At 38.8% G+C, this 23,214-nt stretch overlaps 2 protein-coding genes across 50 annotated transcripts in view; one reads left to right on the top strand and one right to left on the bottom strand.

The window, feature by feature from the left end:
• LOC136832066 (von Willebrand factor A domain-containing protein 5A-like) overlaps positions 1-16,458 on the bottom strand; it is a 200,228-nt gene extending 183,770 nt beyond the window's left edge. For 8 of the 15 annotated variants that reach the window (XM_067092669.1, XM_067092668.1, XM_067092664.1 and 5 more), the window contains exon 1: positions 16,047-16,409. The gene's annotated coding sequence lies outside the window, so the exon portion shown is untranslated. Of the gene's footprint in view, positions 1-16,046 lie in introns of all 15 variants that reach the window. The other 7 variants (XM_067092658.1, XM_067092657.1, XM_067092661.1 and 4 more) reach the window with 6 other exon arrangements.
• A 1,786-nt stretch (positions 16,459-18,244) lies between these two features.
• Positions 18,245-23,214, top strand: part of LOC136832065 (von Willebrand factor A domain-containing protein 5A-like) — a 61,403-nt gene continuing 56,433 nt past the window's right edge. For 5 of the 35 annotated variants that reach the window (XM_067092634.1, XM_067092644.1, XM_067092638.1 and 2 more), the window contains exon 1: positions 18,426-18,564. Coding sequence is in view for 12 of the 35 variants with exons in the window: in XM_067092629.1 (XP_066948730.1) it covers positions 18,314-18,423 (110 nt within the window). In the remaining 23 variants the exon portion in view is untranslated. Of the gene's footprint in view, positions 18,610-23,214 lie in introns of all 35 variants that reach the window. The other 30 variants (XM_067092625.1, XM_067092624.1, XM_067092633.1 and 27 more) reach the window with 16 other exon arrangements.

A 23,214-nucleotide genomic window follows, 5' to 3' on the forward strand; every position in this document is an offset into this window, starting at 1 on the left:
TTGACTCCCTGTTTCATCTGTCTCTTCATTCGCAGGTTTTGTGAAGTCTTCCTCCTTGGGTGATAGAGCTCCGTCTGCTATCCCCAAGTTGAAGTTGAAGACTTCATGGAAGGCGAAGGGCTACAAGTCCTCGACTTCCAAGAAGGCATCGCCCTTCCCCCCGTCGAAGGCTAAGGTTTCAGGACCTGTAGCCTCCAGGAGCAAGTCTGGTTCCTCCGGCAAAGGCGCGAGTAAGAGGGCTGCAAAACCAAGCCCTCCTCGCCAACCTGCTTTTTGGCGCAGAGGCCTTTGCAAATCAACTTTTTAGGAAGTTTACAGAGGACCTAGATACGAGATTTAATAAAATCTCTGAGAAGTTGGCCAGTCATGATAACATACTGGCGGGAATGGCTCGCCCACCCCAGCCGAACCACAGTATGTTATCCCCGACACAGCGGACCTCCCGCCGTTCGATGTCGGTAACCCTTGGCGTTTAGCACTCGGGCCATCAACATGATGGCAAGCTCACGGTTGAAGGTCTTGGCACGAGGCGGTTGGAGGAATTGGAGTTCTTCCCCGATCTCTTGCCCCCTTACCCAGGCCGTGAGGCTTACGGAGGAAGCATGGATTCGGTCAGATAAGGTTCCTAGGAGACTGTCATCGTCCCTAGGGACCAAGCTCAGTCGGCTCTCCTGCGCACTCTGGCGGAGTGGCAGGCAGAGAATACTGAAGTTGACTCCTTTCAAGGGCAACTTTACAATGTTCGCCCTGGGAGACAACCTGCCCACCCCTTGCTTGGACAAAGTCACTCTGGCTACAGCCCGGCGTGCTTTGAAGGTAATCCGTTACCACAGCTGAGGGAAACAGACCCCACTTCCCTGGTATTCCCAGGAAGTGATGAGTTCTGGGTGGGCGCCCGTCCACTTTCACTGTCGGGAAGCTGGACCCTTTCTGTGCTTCCTCGCAATTCAGCGAGCAGCTCCCCAAGCTGCCGGAATCTTTGTTGAAGGCGGAGTTTGATGCCCGGACTAAGTTAGCCCGGTCCTTGCACTCCGTCTGCCTCACAGAAGCTACTGCCGTCTCCTGCGCGGACGAGCCATTCTTTCAGGTTTTGGCTAAGTCCCTGCTAGCTGGCTTCCAGTCTGACCTGTTCGAGTTTATCATGGCCAGACTGGAATGCAGGAAGTTCATCTTCGCCGATGCTACTATCCGCCACGAGCCTAACAAGCTCGTTAAAAGCTCGATCTGGGGACCTAACCTCTTCCCTGAAGAGGAGGTCACAAATGTTATGGCCGAGGCTACAAGGGCCAACCAGAGTCTGCGCTCTCGCTGGGGCATTTCTGCCTATGAGCGCAAGACCCCAGAATCGGCCGGCCCCCAGACGAGAGGAGGCAAACGTTTCAGGAGGCATAAGAGGCCCCACCATCAGGCGGTAGTCCAAGCCGTCCCGGTCTCGGCAGTAGCTCAGCCTTCCACCTCAAAGGCTCACCCCCAACAGTATGTGCTGGTCCAACCAGCTGCACCCTCTTATGTAGCTTCGCCAGCGTACAACCCCACATATGAGGGCCGTGGATACTTTCACGGCCTTAATAGGGTCGCAAGGGGGGGAAGAGGCAGAGTCCCTCATAGAGGAAAGCCCAACACCACCCCAAGGGGAAGGCCTGGACGTGGTAGGGGGAATAAACCCGCTCCCTTCCACTGAGAGAACCCAGGTAGGTGGTCGCCTGTATTGGTTCAGGGACCAATGGACCTTCAGCCCTTGGGCACACAGCATTGTGTCCAAAGGACTAGGATGGAGCTGGATCAAGAACCCTCCTCCTCTAACCAGATTTTACCAGCCACCCACGTCAATCCTACAGGATTACGTGACAGAATTGCTCAACAAACAAGCAATAAAGAAAGTAAGGCACCTAAAGTTTCAAGGCAGGTTATTCACTGTTCCCAAAAAGACTCCGATCAGCAAAGAGTGATCCTGGATCTGTCGGCGTCTAAATCTCTACATAAAATGCGACAAATTTCGCATGCTTACGGTAGCTCAGGTACGGACTCTACTTCCGGCGTGGAGCCGTCACCACCTCTATCGATCTTTCAGGCGCTTATTATCACGTCCCGATTGCGCGAACTTCTCTCAGTTCCTCGGTTTCAGACTTCGGGAATCAAGCCTACTCCTTCAGGGTCATGCCCTTCGGTCTAAACATTGCGCCCAGGATATTCACCAAGCTGGCGGACACGGTAGTGCAACAACTCGGGTCTCGAGGGATATCCCTAGCAGCGTGCCTGAGCGATTGGATAATTTGGGCACCAACAGTTCCGGGTGTCAGAAGGCTACGTCCATAGTCATCAATTTCCTGGAGTCGTTGGGTTTTCAACTGAACAGAGAAGTCCCGCCTGACTCCGGAGTCCCGGTTTCAGTGGCTGGGTCTCCAGTGGGATCTGTCCTCTCACACATTATCTCTCCCGCCTCCCAAGAGGAAAGAGATAGCATCTCTCACCAGGAGATTTCTCAAAAATCCATCGGCATCCCGCCGATCCCAAGAAAGAGTCCTTGGGTCTCTTCAATTTGCCTCAGTGACAGACCTGCTCTTAAAAGCGAAATTAAAAGACATAAACAGAGTGTGGCGGAGTCGAGCCAATGTCAAGCTCAGAGACAAGGTCTCCTCTATTCCTCGAATCTTAAAGACAAGACTGCGGCCTTGGACCACAGTCAGAGGCCTGTCCAAAACAGTTCCGCTTCAATTTCCCCCTCCGGCACTAGTTGTTCACACAGACGCTTCCCTAAGGGGATATTCACCAAAACAGAAAGTACAAGGAACGTGGTCCACAATGTTTCAGCAGTTCCATATAAATACCCTGGAAGCTATGGCGGTCTTTCTAACTCTGAAGAAAATCCGCCCCCCCAACCGGATTCATATCAGGCTGGTGTTGGACAGCGCAGTGGTAGTTCATTGCATCAACAGGGGCGGCTCCAAATCAGGTCGAGTAAACCAAGTAATGGTTGCTATCTTCTCCCTGGCGAACAAGCACGGCTGGCACCTGTCAGCCACCCACCTAGCGAGTGCGGGCGTGGTGGCGGATTCCCTGTCAGGGCTACTCCGTTGGAGGCGGGTGGTCCCTGGACGTGGAATCTTTCAAATGGATTTGCCGCGGGTTCCGGGCCTCCAAGTGGATCTGTTCGCGATGGAGAGCAACTTCAAGCTCCTGTTCGTGGCCCCGAACCTGGACCCTCAGGCGTACGCCACAGACGCAATGACAGTAGATTGGAACAATTGGGAGAAAATTTATCTGTTCCTCCAATAAATTTACTGCTGAAAGTATTACACAAACTCAGGACATTCAAGGTCAACCAGCCCTAGTAGCCCCTACTGGCCGAAGAGCAATTGGTTCCCTCTTCTTCAGGAACTGGGATTACGGAGTCTTCCAGTTCCCAAGCCCATTCTGACCCAGACAGTACAAACCAAGACTGTGTCAGCTTCCTCAAGAATTCAGAATGCCCTAGTTTTATGGACTTTATAAAATTCGCAGCCCAAAAGGAGCGAACATTGACCCTGTCAACACTCTGTTTTAGAATCAGATAAAAGAGATTCTACTCTTAGACAGTATGACTCAGCAGTCAAAAAATTAGCCTCCTTCCTGAAAGCATCTGAAGCCAAAATCATGACGACTAATTTAGGAGTTTCTTTCTTTAGATCACTGTTTGAGAAGGCCTTGCTCCGGCCACTATTACCACAGTCAAGTCAGCATTGAAGAAAGTATTCCTTTACGGCTTTAAAATCGACCTTACAGATTCCTATTTTCATCTATCCCCAGAGCATGCGCTCGTCTGAGACCAGTATCACGCCCACATTCTGTTACGTGGTTTCTCAATGACGTCCTTAAGTTAGCATCAGAGTTGGATAACTTTCATTGCTCTTATCAGGATCTGTTAAGGAAGACTTTATTTTTGATTAGCTTGGCTTCAGGTGCTAGAATCTCAGAGCTGTCGGCTCTCACTAGAGGTGATAATTTTGTGAACTTCCTCCCGTCTGGAGAGGTCCTCCTTTCCCTGACCCTAGATTTTTAGCTAAGAACGAAGACCCACAGGACAGATGGTCTCCTTGGAAGGTGGTGCCCCTTCCTCAAGACCAGTCTTTATGTCCAGTTTATACACTTAAATCTTACCTTTTAAGAACTCCACAGAGTAAGTCGGGTCCTCTTTTTATCAGGGAGAAAGGTGGTACTCTTTCACTGAATGCTATAAGACAACAAATTCTGTATTTCATTAAACAGGCCAACAGATTCAGTTCCTAAGGTTCATGATATTCGAGCAGTTGCTACTTCCATTAATTACTTTCATAATATGGACTTCTCAGAATTATCTAAATTTCACGGGTTGAAATCACCTCTAGTGTTTAAACGCCACTATTTAAAATCGCTCGAAGCCCTGAAATTTTCTACCATAGCTGTGGGAAGTGTCATCTCCCCACCTTAACTAATCATATCCTTATCCTATCCTTTCCCCCCCGCCTGCCTCTCATTTACTTCTCTGCTTATTCTCCTGGTTGATTATACCTCACTGCCTGGCTCCTCATATTGATGTATCTTGTATCTGTTGATGGAAAAGTGTAATCTGACATGCTATGATTGTTTTTCTTATGGGGTACTGGACGGTTTTATTTTGCTCCATGTACCCCAGATATATGTATATGTTCTGTATATGTTAATTTTCATTGATCTTGTCTCTTACGTGTTTAGCCTAAGTTTGCGTGTATAGTTTTAAGGTTGTATTTGCAATTATCTTATGCACATTTCATGTTTCAATTTGCTTTAAGTAATTTTAAGATTTTGGGGCTTCTTCCCGTCGTGCGGGGACTTCCCCCACGTTCATAGCACTAAGTTTTTGATGTGCCTTAGAATTAGTATTCCTGCTACATGAAAGAGATTACTTGATTAAAATTATTTTCGTAAAATTTTGCCTTTTTCTTCAGATTACCCCTTTTTTCCTTGTAGTTGCAGCCTTGGCATGATTCTCTATCACTATTTCACCGGCTGACACGGGACTGAACTCAGAAAAGGGATTTTGACAAAGGAAAAATCTATTTCTGAGAAGGTCCCGTGTCACCAGTGACCCTCCCTAGATCACCTAGTACTCCCCCCCTACTTGCACATGCAAGTCTGGGGTTAGTGCTAGCATGGAATGAGGTAGGTGGCGCTGGTGTCGCCGTCCTGGCGGGTGTTGAGTGTGGGGCTGTAATGGCTCACCGCTCTGTTCGGGGTTTTGATAAGGAGAGATCTTTCAGTGTGTTTCTGTGGTAGTGGTATTTCACTCACCCTTCTTTATACCGACGTCTTCCTAGAAGGCGGCTCGGCTGAGGTAGTAACTTAGCTTTCCTGAAAGCTCTTTTTCTCTGGTATATCTAGCATTATTATACCTAGAAATTCGTGCTGTAATGGAATTTCACCGGGTGACACGGGACCTTCCTCAGAAATAGATTTTTCCTTTGTCAAAATCCCTTTTCTGGTTAGGGTTGAGGGAAGGCTGACTCCCGCGGGTTGCTTAATGTTTCTTAGTAGGATACATGGTGTAAACAATTTATTCCCAGTGTTCCTTCCATAATTGTTAGGAGTGATTCCTAAACAGGTTCTAATAGTGGTTTTTAAACTGGTTCTTAGAGTGGTTTTTATACTTATTCCTATACTGGTTCCCTTTTACGAGGTAGAAATATGACATTTCAAACGAAAATAAGAGGAGCTACATTCCTCCCCGCAGTGCTGCCAGCAGAGTAAATTTATAATAACCAGACCGCAAGCTCAGATAAACCCACATCCCATTAAAGAAACACGGGTAGCAAATAACCCTCCAAAACTACTACTCTATCTTTAAATTGTCATAAACATCAATGCTACTTTAGCTTTAGATCAGCGTTGCCAAAAGTCGGCATATGATTGATTGATTGATTTGTTTATTAAATCTGGTGTCATAACATCTAGGTAACCATAGGAAATCGGCATACCTATAGAAAACGGTTTTCAGTGTTGAACTCATGGTAACTAAAGAAAATAAAACAAGCTACGAGCTGCACCCTTTTCTTTTGAATCTGTCAAATGCAATGATAAAAATAAATCTTAGAAATTATTGGATTTATTTTTATCATCGTTCATTCATATATCAATCATATAAGATACTTTTTTTCCTTTTATTGATATTCTACATGTTTAAATATAAATGAATATATTAACAATTACAAAACAATATCTGTTCTACATAAATTTTAACCATTTACATATAAAGTATGTGAATTAACATTTATTCAAGATATATTACATAATCGAATTAATAGAGAAATAATCTTTACTGCCCATAAACCTAGACATATTAGGTAATATCCAATAATGAAAAAAATTATTTTTAGTGCCCATAATCCTAGACATATTAGGTTATATCCAATAATAGAAAAATAATCTTTAGTGTCCATAATCCTCACTATGTGACCCACAAACCGCATTTGTCTACCTCTCACTGAAGCCAAAAGTTCTCTCTCAAAGCCTACTCTCTCTAATACCTGCTCATTAGTTTTCCTTTCTGTCCATGACATTTTCAGCATCCTTCTCCAAAACCACATTTCTGCAGCCTGTAACCTCTCCTCGTCTGCCTTCCTCAAGGTCCAAGTTTCACAGCCATACAACAATACAGACCAAACAAAACATTTCACAAATCTCCTCCTTAGATTCATCGATATTTTTAAGTTGGTGACTAATTTCTTTATCTTACCAAATGCATCTTTTGCCATGGATATTCTCTTCCTGATCTCTTTTTCGCATTTTCCATCACTTGTGACAGTGCATCCTAAATAATTAAAACTATCGGTTTGTTTAACTGTTTCAGCATTAATTCTTATATCTGTTCTTGGGGGGATTTCATCTTTGGGGATAACCATAACTTCTGTTTTCTTAATATTTATTGACAGACCTCTGTCTCTGCTTGACTGGTGTAAAGTACTGACTAAAGCTTGAAGTTTATCATGAGAGTCTGCAACAAGTGCTGTATCATCAGCATATCTGATATTATTAATACTGACTCCTCCAACCTTAATTCCTTCCATATCTCTGAGATCTCTCATTATCATGTCACTATATAAATTGAAGAGATCAGGTGATAACACACAACCCTGTCTTACACCTCTCTTGATGTGCCGAGTCTCTGATTCGTCATTTTCTACTTTCACTGATGCCTCTTGATTCCAATATAAATTCTTTATCAATCTTAGATCTTTCCCATCGATATTTATGTTCCAATATCCTTATAAGGTCTACATGTCTAACCCGATCAAAAGCCTTTTCATAGTCAACAAAACAAACATATAGATCTTTTTTTCACTTCTCCTGCTCTCTCCATCAACATTCTCAAAATAAAAATTGCATTTCTTGTCCCTTTATCTCTCATAAAACCACACTGTTCATTGCCAATCTCTGGGAGTATCTTATTTCTTATTCTATTCAAAACAATCCTTAATATTATTTTTGTGATCTGACTCATGCACTCAAGTGTTCCTGGTATTTTTGGCATTGTGATAAATGTTGATTTGTACATCTGTGTTGCAGGCACTCCATCTTCATATATTCCTTCCACTATTTCCATTAATATATCAATGATGTATTCCCCCAGGGCTACCAACATCTCTGCTGCTATTCCATCATCACCTGTTGCTTTATCGCTTTTCTTTTGTTTTAAAGATGCCTCTATCTCTGATCTGATTATACTTGGTCCCTCTCCGTTGTCATTCAGGTCTAGATGTTCTATTCTATCATCATCAAACAATTCTCCAATATATTCCGTCCATCTTTCCAATATTTCTTTTGACTCCAATACTATGGTTCCACCCGCTTTTTTGATACCAGTGCTGATACTTCTCTTCTTTTTAAAAGTAATTTCTTTCACCTTATCATACTTTCTCCGTTCATCCCTTTTATCCAAATCTTCTACCTCCTCACAAATCTCATCCATCCATTTCTCCTTTGCCCTGGTGCATTCCCTCTTAACAGTTCTATCCAGAGCTCTATATTTATCTTCAATTTTACCCTTCTGTTGCCTTCTTTCATCCATCATTATCAAGATATCTTCTGTCATCCATTCTCTCCAAGCTCTCCTTTCTGTTGTTGGTATTATTTCATTACCTTCTCTTATTGCATTTTCCATATTTTGCCACTTTTGCTGAGGATGTTGGAGCACTGGGCCTTCCTCCCTAAGCTGGTCATATTTATTTCTTACAATTATATACACATATAAATTTATATGATGCGCACACTAGTTCTATAAATTCTCCTCCTCGCCGTCATCAAATATTTTCTCTCGATTTCTGCACAGACCTCAAAGGTTACGCAGCATCCTTTGGTCTTCACAGTCTCTGAGACTAAAGCTAAAGCTCTTAGGATGGATGTCGAAATTTTGCTTCTAATTTTTGTTTTGATCAAATTTACCTTGGAAAATATTCTTTCTGCATCAGCGTTTGAGGTAAGTAACGATAAAATGCTCCAAGCAAAGGAGAGCAAAACCTTGAATTCCGGTTGTCCAGTGTCAAGCGTGCCAGGTCACGCATTTTAATCATTTTTACTTTATGGTATTTATACGAATGTCACACATTGTGTATCACATGTTTCTTCATTCACAGGCATCAAGACTGTATCTATATTGTAGCTCTGTATGTTTTGTATTGTAATTTGTACTCGTTCACTGCATATTATTGTTTATTGTTTCGACCTCAGGTCACAGTCAATTCCATTGTCTCTCACGGCCCGGCGTCAGTCGGCCGCAATATAAGCTGCCTGGATCTGTAATAAAGTAGCAGTAACTTTTACCTGCTCGTTTCTTTGACACCTTACACTTTCATCCAATTGCTGTCGATCCCCTGAATATATTCGTGGTACTTCTGCAGCTAAATCTGACAATGATGGCATAATTTGAAGCACATCATTTCTGGTGCAAACCTCTACACTTAAATTACTGCATAATTGTAGCAATTTTTAACCTAGAGGTAACCTTTCTTTCATTTGAACACACGCTGTAATCATAAATTGTCGACATCTTTTTGTGACATCGGCGATCAGTGCTTCATTTGAAGCAATTTCTGGCTCTTGCAATATACCGAGAACTATTGTGTCCATGTATACTTCATTGAGAAGTATAAAGTGACGGTCATCACTTGAGATGATCTGACATAATTGTGAATCAGTTACTTTGCTAGACGAGTAATACATTCTCAGGATATCAAAGTATAAAATCTTACACTTCTTATGTAAGATGTGTAATGTAGGTTCCCTCCTTTGGAACAAAGTATTAAATTTATTGAAGTAAGGAAGAATAAAAACAAAGTATTAAATTTATTGAAGTAAGGAAGAATAAAATCAAGAAATTGAAAATAAATACGGATAGATGGATCTTTTTAGATGTAGTTAATCTATCTTCCAAGTGCTTGCCAGAAAAATATAAGGTTCATGGTCGCCATTGCTCAAGTACTCGAGATACAGCTGCATGGAGGGAAAGCCATCGCGTCTGTGAGGCATGCCGATTTTTTCTCGGCAGGAAAGCAGCGTTCTCGACTCCTGGTCGGCAGGAAAAATGCATTTACAACCCGTAGAGTTTTTTCTCGGCATAAATCCTAAAAATTCGGCATTTTGGCAACGATGCTTTAGATCTATATCTCATCCTCAGAATCTTCATAAACATAAAGAGTGGCAATTTCGTTACTGGTCTTCGCACTTTTCAACTTTCAAAATATCTACGGTCTGTTGTTCCTTCCTAAAGATCATGTATTAATTCTTGTTTTGGTTCCCATGTCACGCAGGCCTTGTTGTGCTTAGTGATTCTTCGTCTCGCAAGAATTCTGTCTCTTGTAGTTTCAAGTTTCAATTTATTTGTTTTTGTTTTAACACAATTCATTTGTGAAAAAATTCTCTCGATTGCAGCCGAGGAATGGGGCAGAACTGTTAGGTCCGTCATGAAGCGTGATAGCAATTCATATTATGTTGGCCAAGAGCATTCTTTACTGTACTCAAGTTATTCCAGTACTCTGGTATCTTCATATTTTCAGGAAAGGTGAGCAAATCCGTCGATAATCTACAGCTCCTCCATTCATCATCAAGATCATTTAGCTGATCTTCAGAAATTACAATACTAAAATGAATCGACAGATTTGCAATTGACATTGGAGATTTGGGATCGCTTGTCACCTTTGGGTCGAGATTTTTAAGCTTAGCAACTATGCCGTCATCATCAAAAGAAAATCTCTTTTTTTATTTGCAAACACAGTTCTATCAAGAATTTCAAGCAATCCTTCTTAAATCTGCAAATACAATCACTGGAAAGAGGTTCCTTATGTTGCAGGGCCACTGTTCTCCCTCCTAAGTGCATATTTTCGATGTCCTTGTGTAACATTTTGTTGCTGGGATCATGCTCTGAAAGTTTGTTTTGCATAAGAAGCTCTTCTTTGATGAATAAACTTAAATAGTTTTATGTTGTAAAGACACTGCAGAATATAGGTTAAGTAGTCTGAAAGCCTCTGATTGAAATTCAAGATTTAGAATATTTATCTTTTGCAATACACATTGTAAAAGACTTTGCATGTGTTTTTTTCCACGGTTGGTTAAGTGCTCGTCTATTGGCTGGGCGCCACCTACCCCATCTGTTTTCATTTCTGACTGCAAGTAGAGCAGAAGAGCTTCCCATTCTTCTAGAATGCTACATATTACCTTTTCTCTGGATAACCATCTAGTCTGTGCCAGTTTGGGAATTCTATGATGAGCAGTTTCTACAACATCTTGGATAATGGCAAAATCATTCTGCCTTTTGCTTCTGCGGGAAAAATATGTCAGGTCTTTCAAAAGTGATTCTAAAAATGACTGGCATACGCATCCAGGAATGAAAACTGACGGCACGGAATCTTTTAGCAACTTCTGAAACCAGCTTTTCTTACACATCACAGTAATAGGCTACAGTTATCGTTACCAAATCCTATGACATTTGACAAAGGGATATTTCTTTCCTTGAAGAGAGCTTCAACAGCATTAAAAAGGCCTTCTCCTATCCCACTTCCGACCACAACACTGTCAAGCAGGGAATCAGCAACGTCAAGTTTAACTTTGTCAAAGTAACGGATTACTATTGCAAAACTTGCGTCACAGAAATATTCGTACGTTCAGCAATAATTAGAGAAAATTTCTGCTTTTGACATATTTCATAAGTTCTAACTTTTCATAGTACGCAATATCGTCTTGGATGATGTATGAAATAGTCTGGGAGCCAAATGCCTCTATCTGTTAAAATAAGGGATTTACCCTACACGGTGAGCCCCTTACGTTTTGATGTATTTATAAGATAGATTAATATATAGCACACCATAATCGGGACGGCTCTTAAAAATCTGGCTTTTCGAACATCTAAATATTGCCATAAATAGCTCTCTAGATTAATCTATCTTATTCGCGTTGGCCACTTTATCTATCTTATTAGCGTTGGTCACTTTCATTAAATGTTATGCCATATGATTGTTTGTTTATATATTCACGTAATATTCTGGTAAAATGACCTTGACACAATAAAGATGGAAATGATATACCAAAAAATTACACCTATAGGTCTTTGGACCATTTTTTAAATGAAACATGATGACTAAGAAAATTTACCGAAAAATTCCTACATCTTGGTTAAATAATTAAGCTGCAATTCATAAAATATAGCTGAGATAAGGAAAATTTACCCAAATTTGCTAAATGTCCTGGAAATTGTATAAAAAGCACATACTTATTCTAACTATCGGTAAAGTTTGATATTTGCATAAAACTTTGTCCCTCAAAAATATTCATGTAGCTACACAAAGCATTATAAATAGTATAGTATGCCTTTAAATAATACCGTTTTCTCCCATAACTAAAATTTCCCGCCAACTGTGTACGAGTGACACGCACAGATCTCGTTTTGTTTGTTTATTTGTTTCTTGTTCTTTAATTTTTCAAGGAATCTGCTATCATCAATCAAACCAACAATATGAACCTGTCAGGAGGACATTGGAAATCGGACGACATCGACGCTCTAATCCTAAGACCGCTACTGAAGAAGATGGCCCAAGAAAGGCGACCTCCAGATCCGTCGCCAAACGGGAGCTAATGAGGCCAAAAACCACTAGGGAATTGGTCATTCTCCTCCTTCTTAGGAAACGGTCACTCCATACCATCGGAGACTTAATGCCACACCTTTATGTTTTGTATATATACCCTTGTAAAAATTTCATCTGTCCATATTCTACCAGTGAACAGGGGCACAGAAGCAAGTGCCCAAAATATATGGTTTCAACGTTTAAATAGTGTTTTATGGGCCTTCTTATATTCATATTATACTGTAGTATTACAGGAAAAGACATTCATATATATATATATAAAAAGATAAAATCCACGAAGGAAACGGAAACACTGGAGTGCTGCGAGCCCTTTCGACGCTAGTCCTTTACTTGCAGCACTCCAGTGTTTCCGTTTCCTTCGTGGATTTTATCTTTATTCATATATTCATCACGTTCCATATTTTCGTGATTCAGTTATATATATATATATATATATATATATATATATATATATATATATATATATATATATATATATATATATATATATATATACATATATATATATATATATATATATATATATATACCCTGTATATACTTGTGTGCATCTTATTTTTTGTTTCTTGTTTTTATGTGCCACGATACAAATGTGTAACATTATACATCATATCATAGTTAACTTGACCGATAATTGGTGTGTTACTTGAATTTGTTTACTGAAGATGGAAATTACGGATTTTGAGGTAGCATTCAGTTTTGACCAAATAATACAGTTATTATTTATATGAAATAATACTTCTTTATATGTATATAATCCTTGTGCAATTTTTGAAAAATTTTCTGTTTCACAAAGTATTATAGGTAAATTACCTATAATACTTTGTGAATTACAGCTAAATCTTTGAGGAATAACATGTAACTTTTTCGGTATATTGGGAGGAAGAGTTGTTTTGCATATGATAAAAATAGTGTAAATGTAAATGTATTTTATTTTCCTATATACTGTCACAAAGCACATTGCCTCATGGTTGTCTTACCAAATTGTTAAGTGGCTACTTGAACAAACAAGCATAAGGCACAGCAGATAATCAGAATACCCAGTGCTGCCGAGATAGATTTATATATGGCTCTATTTATGGCAATATCGAGTTGTTCGAAAGGTCAGATTTTCAAGAGCCGTCCCGATTATGGTGTGGGACACACGTATCTATCATAAAAAGGCATAAACTCCTAAGGAGCTCACCGTGTACGGTAAATCTCAATTTTGGTGACTGGCCCCTCGACTAGCCCAGGAGTGTAGTCTTTAGATCTTGGACTAGCCTTGGTAATTTTTGCGCTTTCTGGTTCTCCTTTCTTCTTTAAGAAATAGTGATGGCTACACTAGCCTTGGCAGACTCAAAATTTCTCTTATGCTTAGCTGGGTGTTGGGTCATATATACATATATATACATATATACATATATATATATATATATATATATATATATATATATATATATATATATATATATATATATATATATATTTATGGAAATTGGGAAAAAACCAGATCTCGGTTATTTTACCCAATGAAAACCCAAAAAACAAGACATCCCGGAGTCAAGTCATCGCACACGTCTTGAACAGTGCGATTTGAGCTTCCTCAACTACGCCCCTTAAGTTGAAATTAACGCACTGAGTACGCACACCAAGGTCTATAGATTAAAGAGGTCTTCTCAACCCCGACCCAAAATATGACTGTTCTGCGCAGGTACAGACCGTGACGTAGGCCGGACCTATAGGTGCGGCCTTGACCATTCCACCCAAACATACCAAAGTACAGTGCGCGATGATCAGAGGACTTACGACTTCCTGGAAACAAATTATTTATTATAATTTTGGCACTAACATGAAAAAGATCTCCTTTTAAATCGATTATTCAGGTTGAGAACGCGGGTTTCCTGTAGTAGCCATGGTTAGTGACTTAGGAACAACAAATGTTAGTTTATGGGATTCCTTAGGCATTGATATAGATAATTCTGCATTTGTTAACCCAGTAGATGATAACAGAGAAGTACATGTGTTTGCCGATGCACCGCACCTAATAAAAATCATTAGGAATAATTTCCTTGATCATGGATTTGTGTTGTCGGGAGATAGGTTTGCTCATTGTGGTTCAGTTAGGGAGTTAATTATGAAAAGCAAAAGTGATCTACGGACAGCACATAAGCTCTCTGAAAAGCACATCAATGTAATGGGCATGCAACGCATGAATGTTAAACTAGCGGTGCAATTACTGTCCGAAACAACATACAAATGTCTTCAGTACTTCGGTAACAAAGGTTTGCTTGAAGATAAGGATTGAGAAACCACAAGTCAGTTTATTTGCCTTGTAGATACCTGGTTCGATTTATTTAACTCTCGAGTGCCCCGTGATAGGAAACCATCAAGAAATGCCCATGGGATGAATCTGGACTTACAAAATAAAACGTTGCATGATATGATTCGGGTGTCTAAAGAAATGAAAGTGATTAAAAGCAATAGGCTCTACCCTTTCCAAAAAGGCTTAATTTAATCATGCAATTCATTAATGAAGCTGCTGAGAATGGTCAAAGATAAATTTCAAATATCATATATTCTGACTTATAGGCTAAATCAAGATGGTCTTGAACAGTTTTTGGCTGCATAAGGCAGATGGCTGCATGTCATCAACACCCATCACCCGTTGCATTTAAGCACCGAATCAGAGCCCACATTCTAGGCAAAGAGAGCAAACTGTTAGGATCAAACTGCAACGTTGAAAGTTGCAATCGTGATATGATGACATCAACCTCATTTTCCAGCTTTCCTGTTGAAGAAAGGACATCCTATGTAGATGAAGAAACTTCTATCCAAAAAGGGCTAATCCTGTGATAAGCCTGTCGGCTATGTTGTTTTGTTTGCCAGTGGAATTTGGTAATGATTTGCAAAATGATGACAATGTAGAATTGGAAATTGAAAAAGAAGAATTAGGAAATGCGATGGAAGATGGAGGCTTACAATACGTTGGTGGTTATATAGCTCGTAAGTTTCCTGAATATGAATTCCTTGGAACTGCAGCGACGAAGGAGATGGCTCGTGGATTGGTGCCGTAAGTGCAAGAGATGGAACGCTGTTGCAACCAAGCGAGGAATTTTGGTGCATTTAAAAACAATAGAAAAAATGTTTCTCTGTTATCGCGGGGAAAAAATATTTAAAACAGGAAAAGGCGCGACAGATAAACTGACTGATTTAATTAGCGAGTGTTTTAAAGCAATAACATAACATTACCATACGAAGTTATTAAATTTTTTGTTAGATGTCGTACATTCTTTAGAAGTGTTTTGAACAAAAGTATTAGTTCATCAAGAAAAGCGCAAAATAAAATGAAAAAGCTCGCAGCGTGATATAGAACATAATTGAAGCATATACTTTGTATACATCATTATTTATTTTATAAATTTAAACTGTCTAATGCTCAACAAATTTCAGTTATTTACATCATCAAATATGTGTTTGGTTGTTTTAATGTAATAAAGTTATGTATTTGTAATCTTACTTTTATTTTCCTAAAAGAATAAAATATAAATCTCTAAAAAGATGAAAAAAAACAAAGCAGAAAGAATAGTTCCTTTATTTTCTTATGGAAGTTCCACAGCTTAGGGCACGGCATGGTCTGAGTGACGTCACCGCTCTGACCCACCACAACTCCCACCATTCGGCTACCTGCGCACTATGGTGGCCTGAGAAGACCTCACGTACACACTCGATCATAGACAATCTCAATTTCGAGCGGTTAATTTAATGCCTTGATAAGATGAAAACCAATTCGTTTTTCCACTCCACCAATTATGAAGGGTATTGTCATTAATTCAAAAGAAGGATTTCCACCATTACACTGGATTTTCAAGTTCGTAACACTAGTTATTTGTTGTGTTAACATTTCTCACAGACATTAGGATATTAGCTGACAATACTTACATTGGTAGATGGTGTCAACACGATGACTAACTCTAGTCACACTGCCGAAGACCAAACTGTCAACTATGCAAAAAGTGTCGACGTGGAACAAGGAGAGACCGAAACACTTTCAAAACTTTGACTGGGCAGTCGTATGACGATAAACTGCTTATATCCCCACGTACATCTGGCAGCGGTATTCTTTCCTGCCCCTCCCTCCGTTGCCTCCAAAACTGCTGTTTCATTGCGCGGGAATAACTTGTTACAACACTTATCTTAGTATACAGTGTTACTTGCAATTTTAACGAGAAATAGAACGCACTACAATATCTAAGAGCGATAAAATGCAGTGTGACATTGCAGCGTTTCGCTTCAGATATTAGTGCGTGTGAAGGCTATTGCATCACGTTCAGTAACTTGAAGCAGTAACATTATTTTGTGTTCCATCTCTTTTACCAGAACCCGGAAATTCTCGAATAGTGAATATTATATTGCTAGTGTATATAAATTTGTATAGTGTATATAAATTTTGTGTGTATGGGGTATACTACAATACTGACTTTTATGATATTTAAGGTGGCGTACGATCATCAGCGTCGCAAGCAAAGTCGGTACCATTCCTTTGAAACGCTCCGTTGTTTGGGTTGGAGGGGTGGACGAGAATTGCTTTTGCGCAGCTTCTCGTAACATCAACGGTTTGTAGGAAAATTCTCCACAGGCGCGACCGGATAACCTAGTATATGCTTTGGCAAAATCCTCGGGAGACATGTCTATGTCATTCAGTTCTGAATTATAAGTTCCTTTATGACAACTCTATTCAAAAGATGGTTTGACCTTTTCTTCTTCTTCTTTATGTCGTCATTAAACAATAGCTTTATAACGCCTTGCTGTAGTCGTCTTTGCAAGGTTATTGATCTATAGTTAATATATATGTCATTTCTCTCTTCCTCCATCATCATCATCATCATCCTGGTTTATTTATCGGTTTCCATTTAGCCCTTCCGGCTACCTCCCTTTCCGTACCATGACTGTTTGGAATAGACAGGCATAAATTTGGGTTCTTAAACGTACCCGTGTTTCCACATCTGTACTGTTTTGGGCCACCTGTTGCGTCATAGTTCCATTAATTAATATATACAGTACATCCCTTTTTTATACAGAGTAGCGTTTAGACTATGTTATGTACGTGTTCTTCAAACCTGATGAAGGTATGATTTATGGTGGCAATTTTAGGGTGGCCAGACATCCTACTTTAGGAAGGACAGTCCTGTTTTTGAGCATTCTGTCCTCTGTCCTGCTTCACCTTAATAAGGACGCTAATTTGTCCTGCTTTTTGGGTCTGTCTAAAAAATATATATTAATACTGAAAATATAAATAAATACAAATACATATACTAAAACAGTGATAACTGATGGTCAAAATAACCATTGATTTTTTTTTCATTAGGCCAATAATTTTATATAGTGGCTATTGGCACAATTAGGAATACTAAGCATGGAGCCACAGTGTACTTGTATAAAGGCCAGTTTACACTATGACGTTTGCGGCACCGTATAAGTCACCTCTACCAGCATATGCCCGCTCACCTTGGGGACGCTTCATGCTGCATATAATCATGTTTAATTTAGGTTAAAAATTGGTGTTGGCAAAAAAAAATTGTCCTTTTTAGGAATTTGGAAATGGCCACCCTAGGTGGCATATAGATGAAAATATGATACTGGAATAGGTGTACTCACAGCAGCTTACACTGTAATCGATTGAGATTTTTTAAAGACTTTTAATGCCCTTGATGCTTTAAAATCTAAGCGAAAGAAAAGTAAAATAACAAGAGAACAGTACGGTGCACCATATAAAGACCATAAGCATTCAGGATAGTGCAAGCTGCTGCATCTCTCTCTCTCTCTCTCTCTCTTATATATATATATATATATATATATATATATATATATATATATATATATATATATATATATATATATATAATATTAATATATTATATAGAAAATAAAAGAGGACATTACTCCATTATATATATGTATATAATGAGCACGTGTTTCACAGAAATATATAAGGTATTAGTGTCCATTTCTATAGACTAGCAATATAAACATTATTCGGGACTTTACGGTTTCTGTCAAAAGAGATGGAACAACTTACTGCCTGAGGTTGCTTAATGTGATGCAATAGCCTTAAACATACACTAATTCCTAAAACGAAACACTGCAGTGTCACCAAGTATTTTATCGTTCTTAGATATTGCTCGTAGGTATTATACTATAGAAGTAAAATGAACGCGAAGATAAAGTGTTGTAACAAACAGAAACAGGCATTCTGCACAGTGACACAGTCGACTTGGAGGGAACTAGGGAGGGACAGGAAAGAGTACCGCTGCCAGACGTAGGTGTACACGTTTATCTTCTGCGGCCCCGCCGCTTGCCCAGGACCCAGTCACACTTTGAAAGTGCCGTCGTCTTGTTTCATTGTACGTTGACAGTTTCGTCACCGTTGACATAGTGCAAGAATAGAGTTTTGTCTACGGTAGTGTGATCTGTGTTTATTATTGTGTTGACAGTATCCGCTAAGGTAACTTTAAAAAAAATCGTATTAGTGATTACGAGGAATTTGCGTAGTTTTATGTTAGTGGTGTTAAAGTGACTCAACTTTTATCAACTGGTAATGACTGCTGTGGTGAATTGTGTGTGTGTGTGTATGTATATATATATATATATATATATATATATATATATATATATATATATATATATATATATATATATATATATATATATATATATATATATATATATATATATATATATATATATATATATATATATATATATATATATATATATATATATACAACAGTCAGGACAAGAGTGCGGAATTGGTTAACAAATGTGTCAAGATAAATAGTCGTTTGCAAGTGCAGATATCATACGCGTTTTCTGTCGTGTTTGTGTGTATCACGGGACTTCATCGAACGCACGACTATACTATCAAGGCTCATTGATTACAATTATTTATGTCTTGATAGCAAAAGCATCGCTTATTTCTTTTGTTATGAATTCGGTATCGATACAAGGTATCAGGCATTTAGAGGGAACACTCGTTAACGGATAACCCAAGAGGATAAGATGGTTCATTTCCAAAGACAAATCCCGCCTACTATTACTAACTACTAATCTCTCACTCTACATACACAGTTGCGGGCACACTACGCTGTTCGTGTTAGGTGCAGAGCTATTTAACTTGAAGCCGTAGCGGACCCAGGCGCGGGGTTGGGGGGAGGGGAACCTGGGCACGTGCCCCCATGAAAAATAATGATAAAATGTAATGTTGAATAAATAAATAATAAATAAATATAAAAATGGAAAACAACCGATTAAAGAAATATATATATATATATATATATATATATATATATATATATATATATATATATATATATATATATATATATATTATGAAAATGGTCCCCCATATGAAATTTTTCTGGATCCGCTACTGCTTGAAGCTGATTCATACTGTTTTTTAAGCCCCTTTTACACGGGTCAAGTAGATAGGCAAGTCAAGTGAGCAAGTGGACTGCTTCTGTTTTGAAGGCAAGTAGCATAGGGCAAGTGCTTGTATACACAAAGCAAGTGACTCAGGCAACTAGCCTCTCAGTTTATGCTGTGCATTTGGAGCATCCACATTCGTTCGTTGTTTTACAATGGATCTTACGAAGACTGTAATTAAAAATGTGTCCAGGTTAATGTATAGTGAGATGTTAGATATAATTGAGGAGGAGGTTACTCAAGAAAAACGAATTTGGGTAAGGGAGTGGATAAAAAGGAGAAATGAACATGGGGCTTCAGCAACTCTTTCAAGAGAGCTGTATTGTGAAGATCCCAGTGAATATAGATCCTGCTTAAGGATGTCCCCAAGAGTTTTGATAAGCTACTTATTGCAGTTGGCCTGGAAATGCAGAAAAATTATACCTTGATGAGAGATGCATTACCAGCTAAAATCAAATTAGAGTTAACCCTCACATATCTAGCAACTGGATACACATTCAGAAATCTGCAGCACCACTTTCGGGTTTCAGTTGCTTCAATTTCGAAGATTATCCCAGATGTTTGTGACACAATTTACAGCAAGCTGCATGAATATATGAAAATTTAAGTTTTATTATGCCCTTTTTTTACATCTTGTTTGTATCATGATTTGCTCTACCTTATTTTTGAAAAATAAATTACGTTTATAGTACAAAAATAAAAAATATATTTTCTGTAACAAAATAGATTTTTACTTAAAAAAAATAAAAAAGAAATATTACTATAAACATTTATGCTTCAGTATAAAATTGTTGTTAACTTGTTGCAAAATGCATTTCTACTCTGTGATATAAATAATCTTTATTTGTTACAAAGTAAATAATTGTTCTGTTACAAAATTGAGAACATTCCTTTGTTACAAAAGTAAGTTTCTCCTCTTTCCAAGAATCAGAACGGCTTTATTTGAAATATGTATAAATCCTTGCTATAAAATTTGTTCTTAAAAAAATAAAAATCTGCTCCTAAGCATTAAAAAGAAAAAAATAATCATAGTAATTCCTGTAAAATAAGTGAAAATATTTACTTATTTCATGGTTTATGGTGAATTATCATGGCAGGACAGAATGATTAATTAAAGATTAAAAACAGTGTCACTGAATTTTTATATAAAAATATATGTCTAGAAAAGATTAGTACGGTTTATTAGGTTATGCCTAGGGATGTGCAGTGTTCAGCTACAAATTAAAGCACATATAGCCTAATGTAGCCTAACTTGTTTGATTAATAAATGTACTCACAAATTATTTTGTGATGTTCGTTTCAGTGTTCCTTGTTTCATTATGTCTTTCATTAGTGGAAACCATTTAATTGCAGGACCAGCACCAGATCTTTCTGACTGTTCTACTTCACTTTGTTCTTGCTTAAATGTTGTCCTTAAACTTTTAATTTTCTGTTTTACATCATTAATTGTATATTTTTCAATTTCCATTTTCTTGCATATGTCCATGAGAGCACTCTGTCGTGCCGCCTTGTTTCCATATATTTCGATATGCATGTTCCACAAACACTCATGCTCCATATACGATAGTACAAACTTGTATGTTACATCTTCAGTCCACTTTGAGGGCATTTCTGAATATATAAAACAAAACGATGATGAGTAAAATAAAATTCCGGTACTATATATTCGGCACAACGTCTGTGCAGATCTTGCTGCAACTGAGCTGGCAATTCAAGTGCATGTTCACACGAGTCAAGTAGGTAGCAAGTAGCTTGCCAGTGGTGAATGGAGGGGAAGCAACTTGCCTCAAAATAGACCTCGTGTCTATTCACTTGACTTACTCTTCTGCTTGACTCTCAACTTGCTTCTTACTTGATCAAGTGTAATGTTTACACACGTCAAGTTACTTGAAGCAAGTTACTTGCACACTTGACTTGCCTCTCTACTTGACCCGTGTAAAAGGGGCTTTAGTGCATTATTTAAACTGACACTAAATTCCCTTGTTATTTACAATTTTAATTATCTTTAGCTTCACTTTATTTGATAGTTCATCAAACTGTTTAGTTTAATCCCTTACTGCAACAGGAACCCCAAAAGTTAGAGATGTTGATAATTTTTACAGAATTTTACCAATTCATTTCTACTTTACTTTTAACCTCCACACTTTCACTTTTCCTATTACTGAGGCAGTGTCTTGTTAGTGGCTTTGACAACCAGCCCTTTCTAGGTTAACAAAATTCTTTACGTTTAGCGTTAGTCTGATGCATTTCCCCAATTTTCTGTTATGGGATTTCAGGGTCTCTGAAGTAATGTCCTCTTTTATTTTCTGTAGAGTTTTACAAACAAATAAATGTTCGGTGTTGTCTTCCTCCACTCTGTAGATATCACAGACCTCGTTCTTGTATTTACCACGGAAGTTAGCCTTCATGTCCAACATATTCAACCTGACTTTCATTATCATGCACGCATCCTTTGTTTCAGGTTCTCTGGTGTACTCATTTTCCCCGAAGTTTTCTGTGAAACTCAGCTGTCTCCCTGATGCAGTCCTTCAGGTCTAGTTTATCAAAGCATTTATATGCATCTCCGAACCATATGTAGGGTAGTAAGTTGGGCGCCTAACATTGTTTCGTAGTCGATCACTTCGTTCAGGTTTAGCAGATGATCAGCTGTGGATCTTCCGTCTAGTCCACCGCAGGGGAACCTGCTTATTTTCTATTATATCTTTTCCTTTGTTATTTCCATCCTCACGTTTTCAAAAACCTTGCTCATGTTGCTAGTTATGAATAACTCTCTCTTGTTTTCCAGTTCCACTTTGCTGTCTTATTCGTGCAGTGATAATATTTCCATTTCTTCCGATTCATCCGGCATGATTGTAACTCTTCTTCGATGTCTCCTACAAAGAGTGCCATGCTCTCTTTTCTGTACCCATATTCTTGACTATTTTATTTGTTCCTTGTGTGTCCGGGGTACATTTAGTCTTCAGGTTTTATACTGCTTTTTCCACTTCGTGAATACTGCACCGTTGGATTTTTTTTCAGTTTTCCTCGCCCGCATAATTATGGACACCCATTTCTGGTACAGGAGGTTCACTTCATCTGCTTACCCTCCCTATGTCATCTTCAGGATCATATAATATGAATAGCCCTGTATAGTGTTGTTCATATTCTCTTTTAATTTCTTCAGTGTATATGCTTCAAGTGTTTTCTTCACCTGGCTATTTCTTTCGTGGTTTTGTGTTCGGTAACACCAGAAGTGGCAGACTGTCCCATTACATGGACATGGTTCCCTATTCTTGAAAAACCTGTACATAGCCTATAAGGTACTTGTCCCCTACTCTGCTAATTCTTTTATTTTGGCTCATCGACTAAAATGTAGGTCTTTTATTTTCTCTTGTTTGAGTGAGATATCTGTCCCCTTTGTTTCTTCTACCCAACCTCATGTGTCTCATTTCTGTTCCTTTGCTTTCCTTGTACTGTACATCCCTATTCCGGCTACTGGTCCTGTGAATGTATTTAGTACGGTTTGTGCCATTTTTGCAGTTCCCTTCTTTGAAAAGACTTACATTCTGCCCATACTTCTTTTCTCTCCAAACTGTTTTGGGTTCTTTTGAAGATTTTGCTTTTTCTCATATGCAGGTACTCATAAGAA

Source organism: Macrobrachium rosenbergii, chromosome 49 (assembly GCF_040412425.1).
Source record: "Macrobrachium rosenbergii isolate ZJJX-2024 chromosome 49, ASM4041242v1, whole genome shotgun sequence".
Classification (NCBI taxonomy): Eukaryota; Metazoa; Arthropoda; class Malacostraca; order Decapoda; family Palaemonidae; genus Macrobrachium; species Macrobrachium rosenbergii.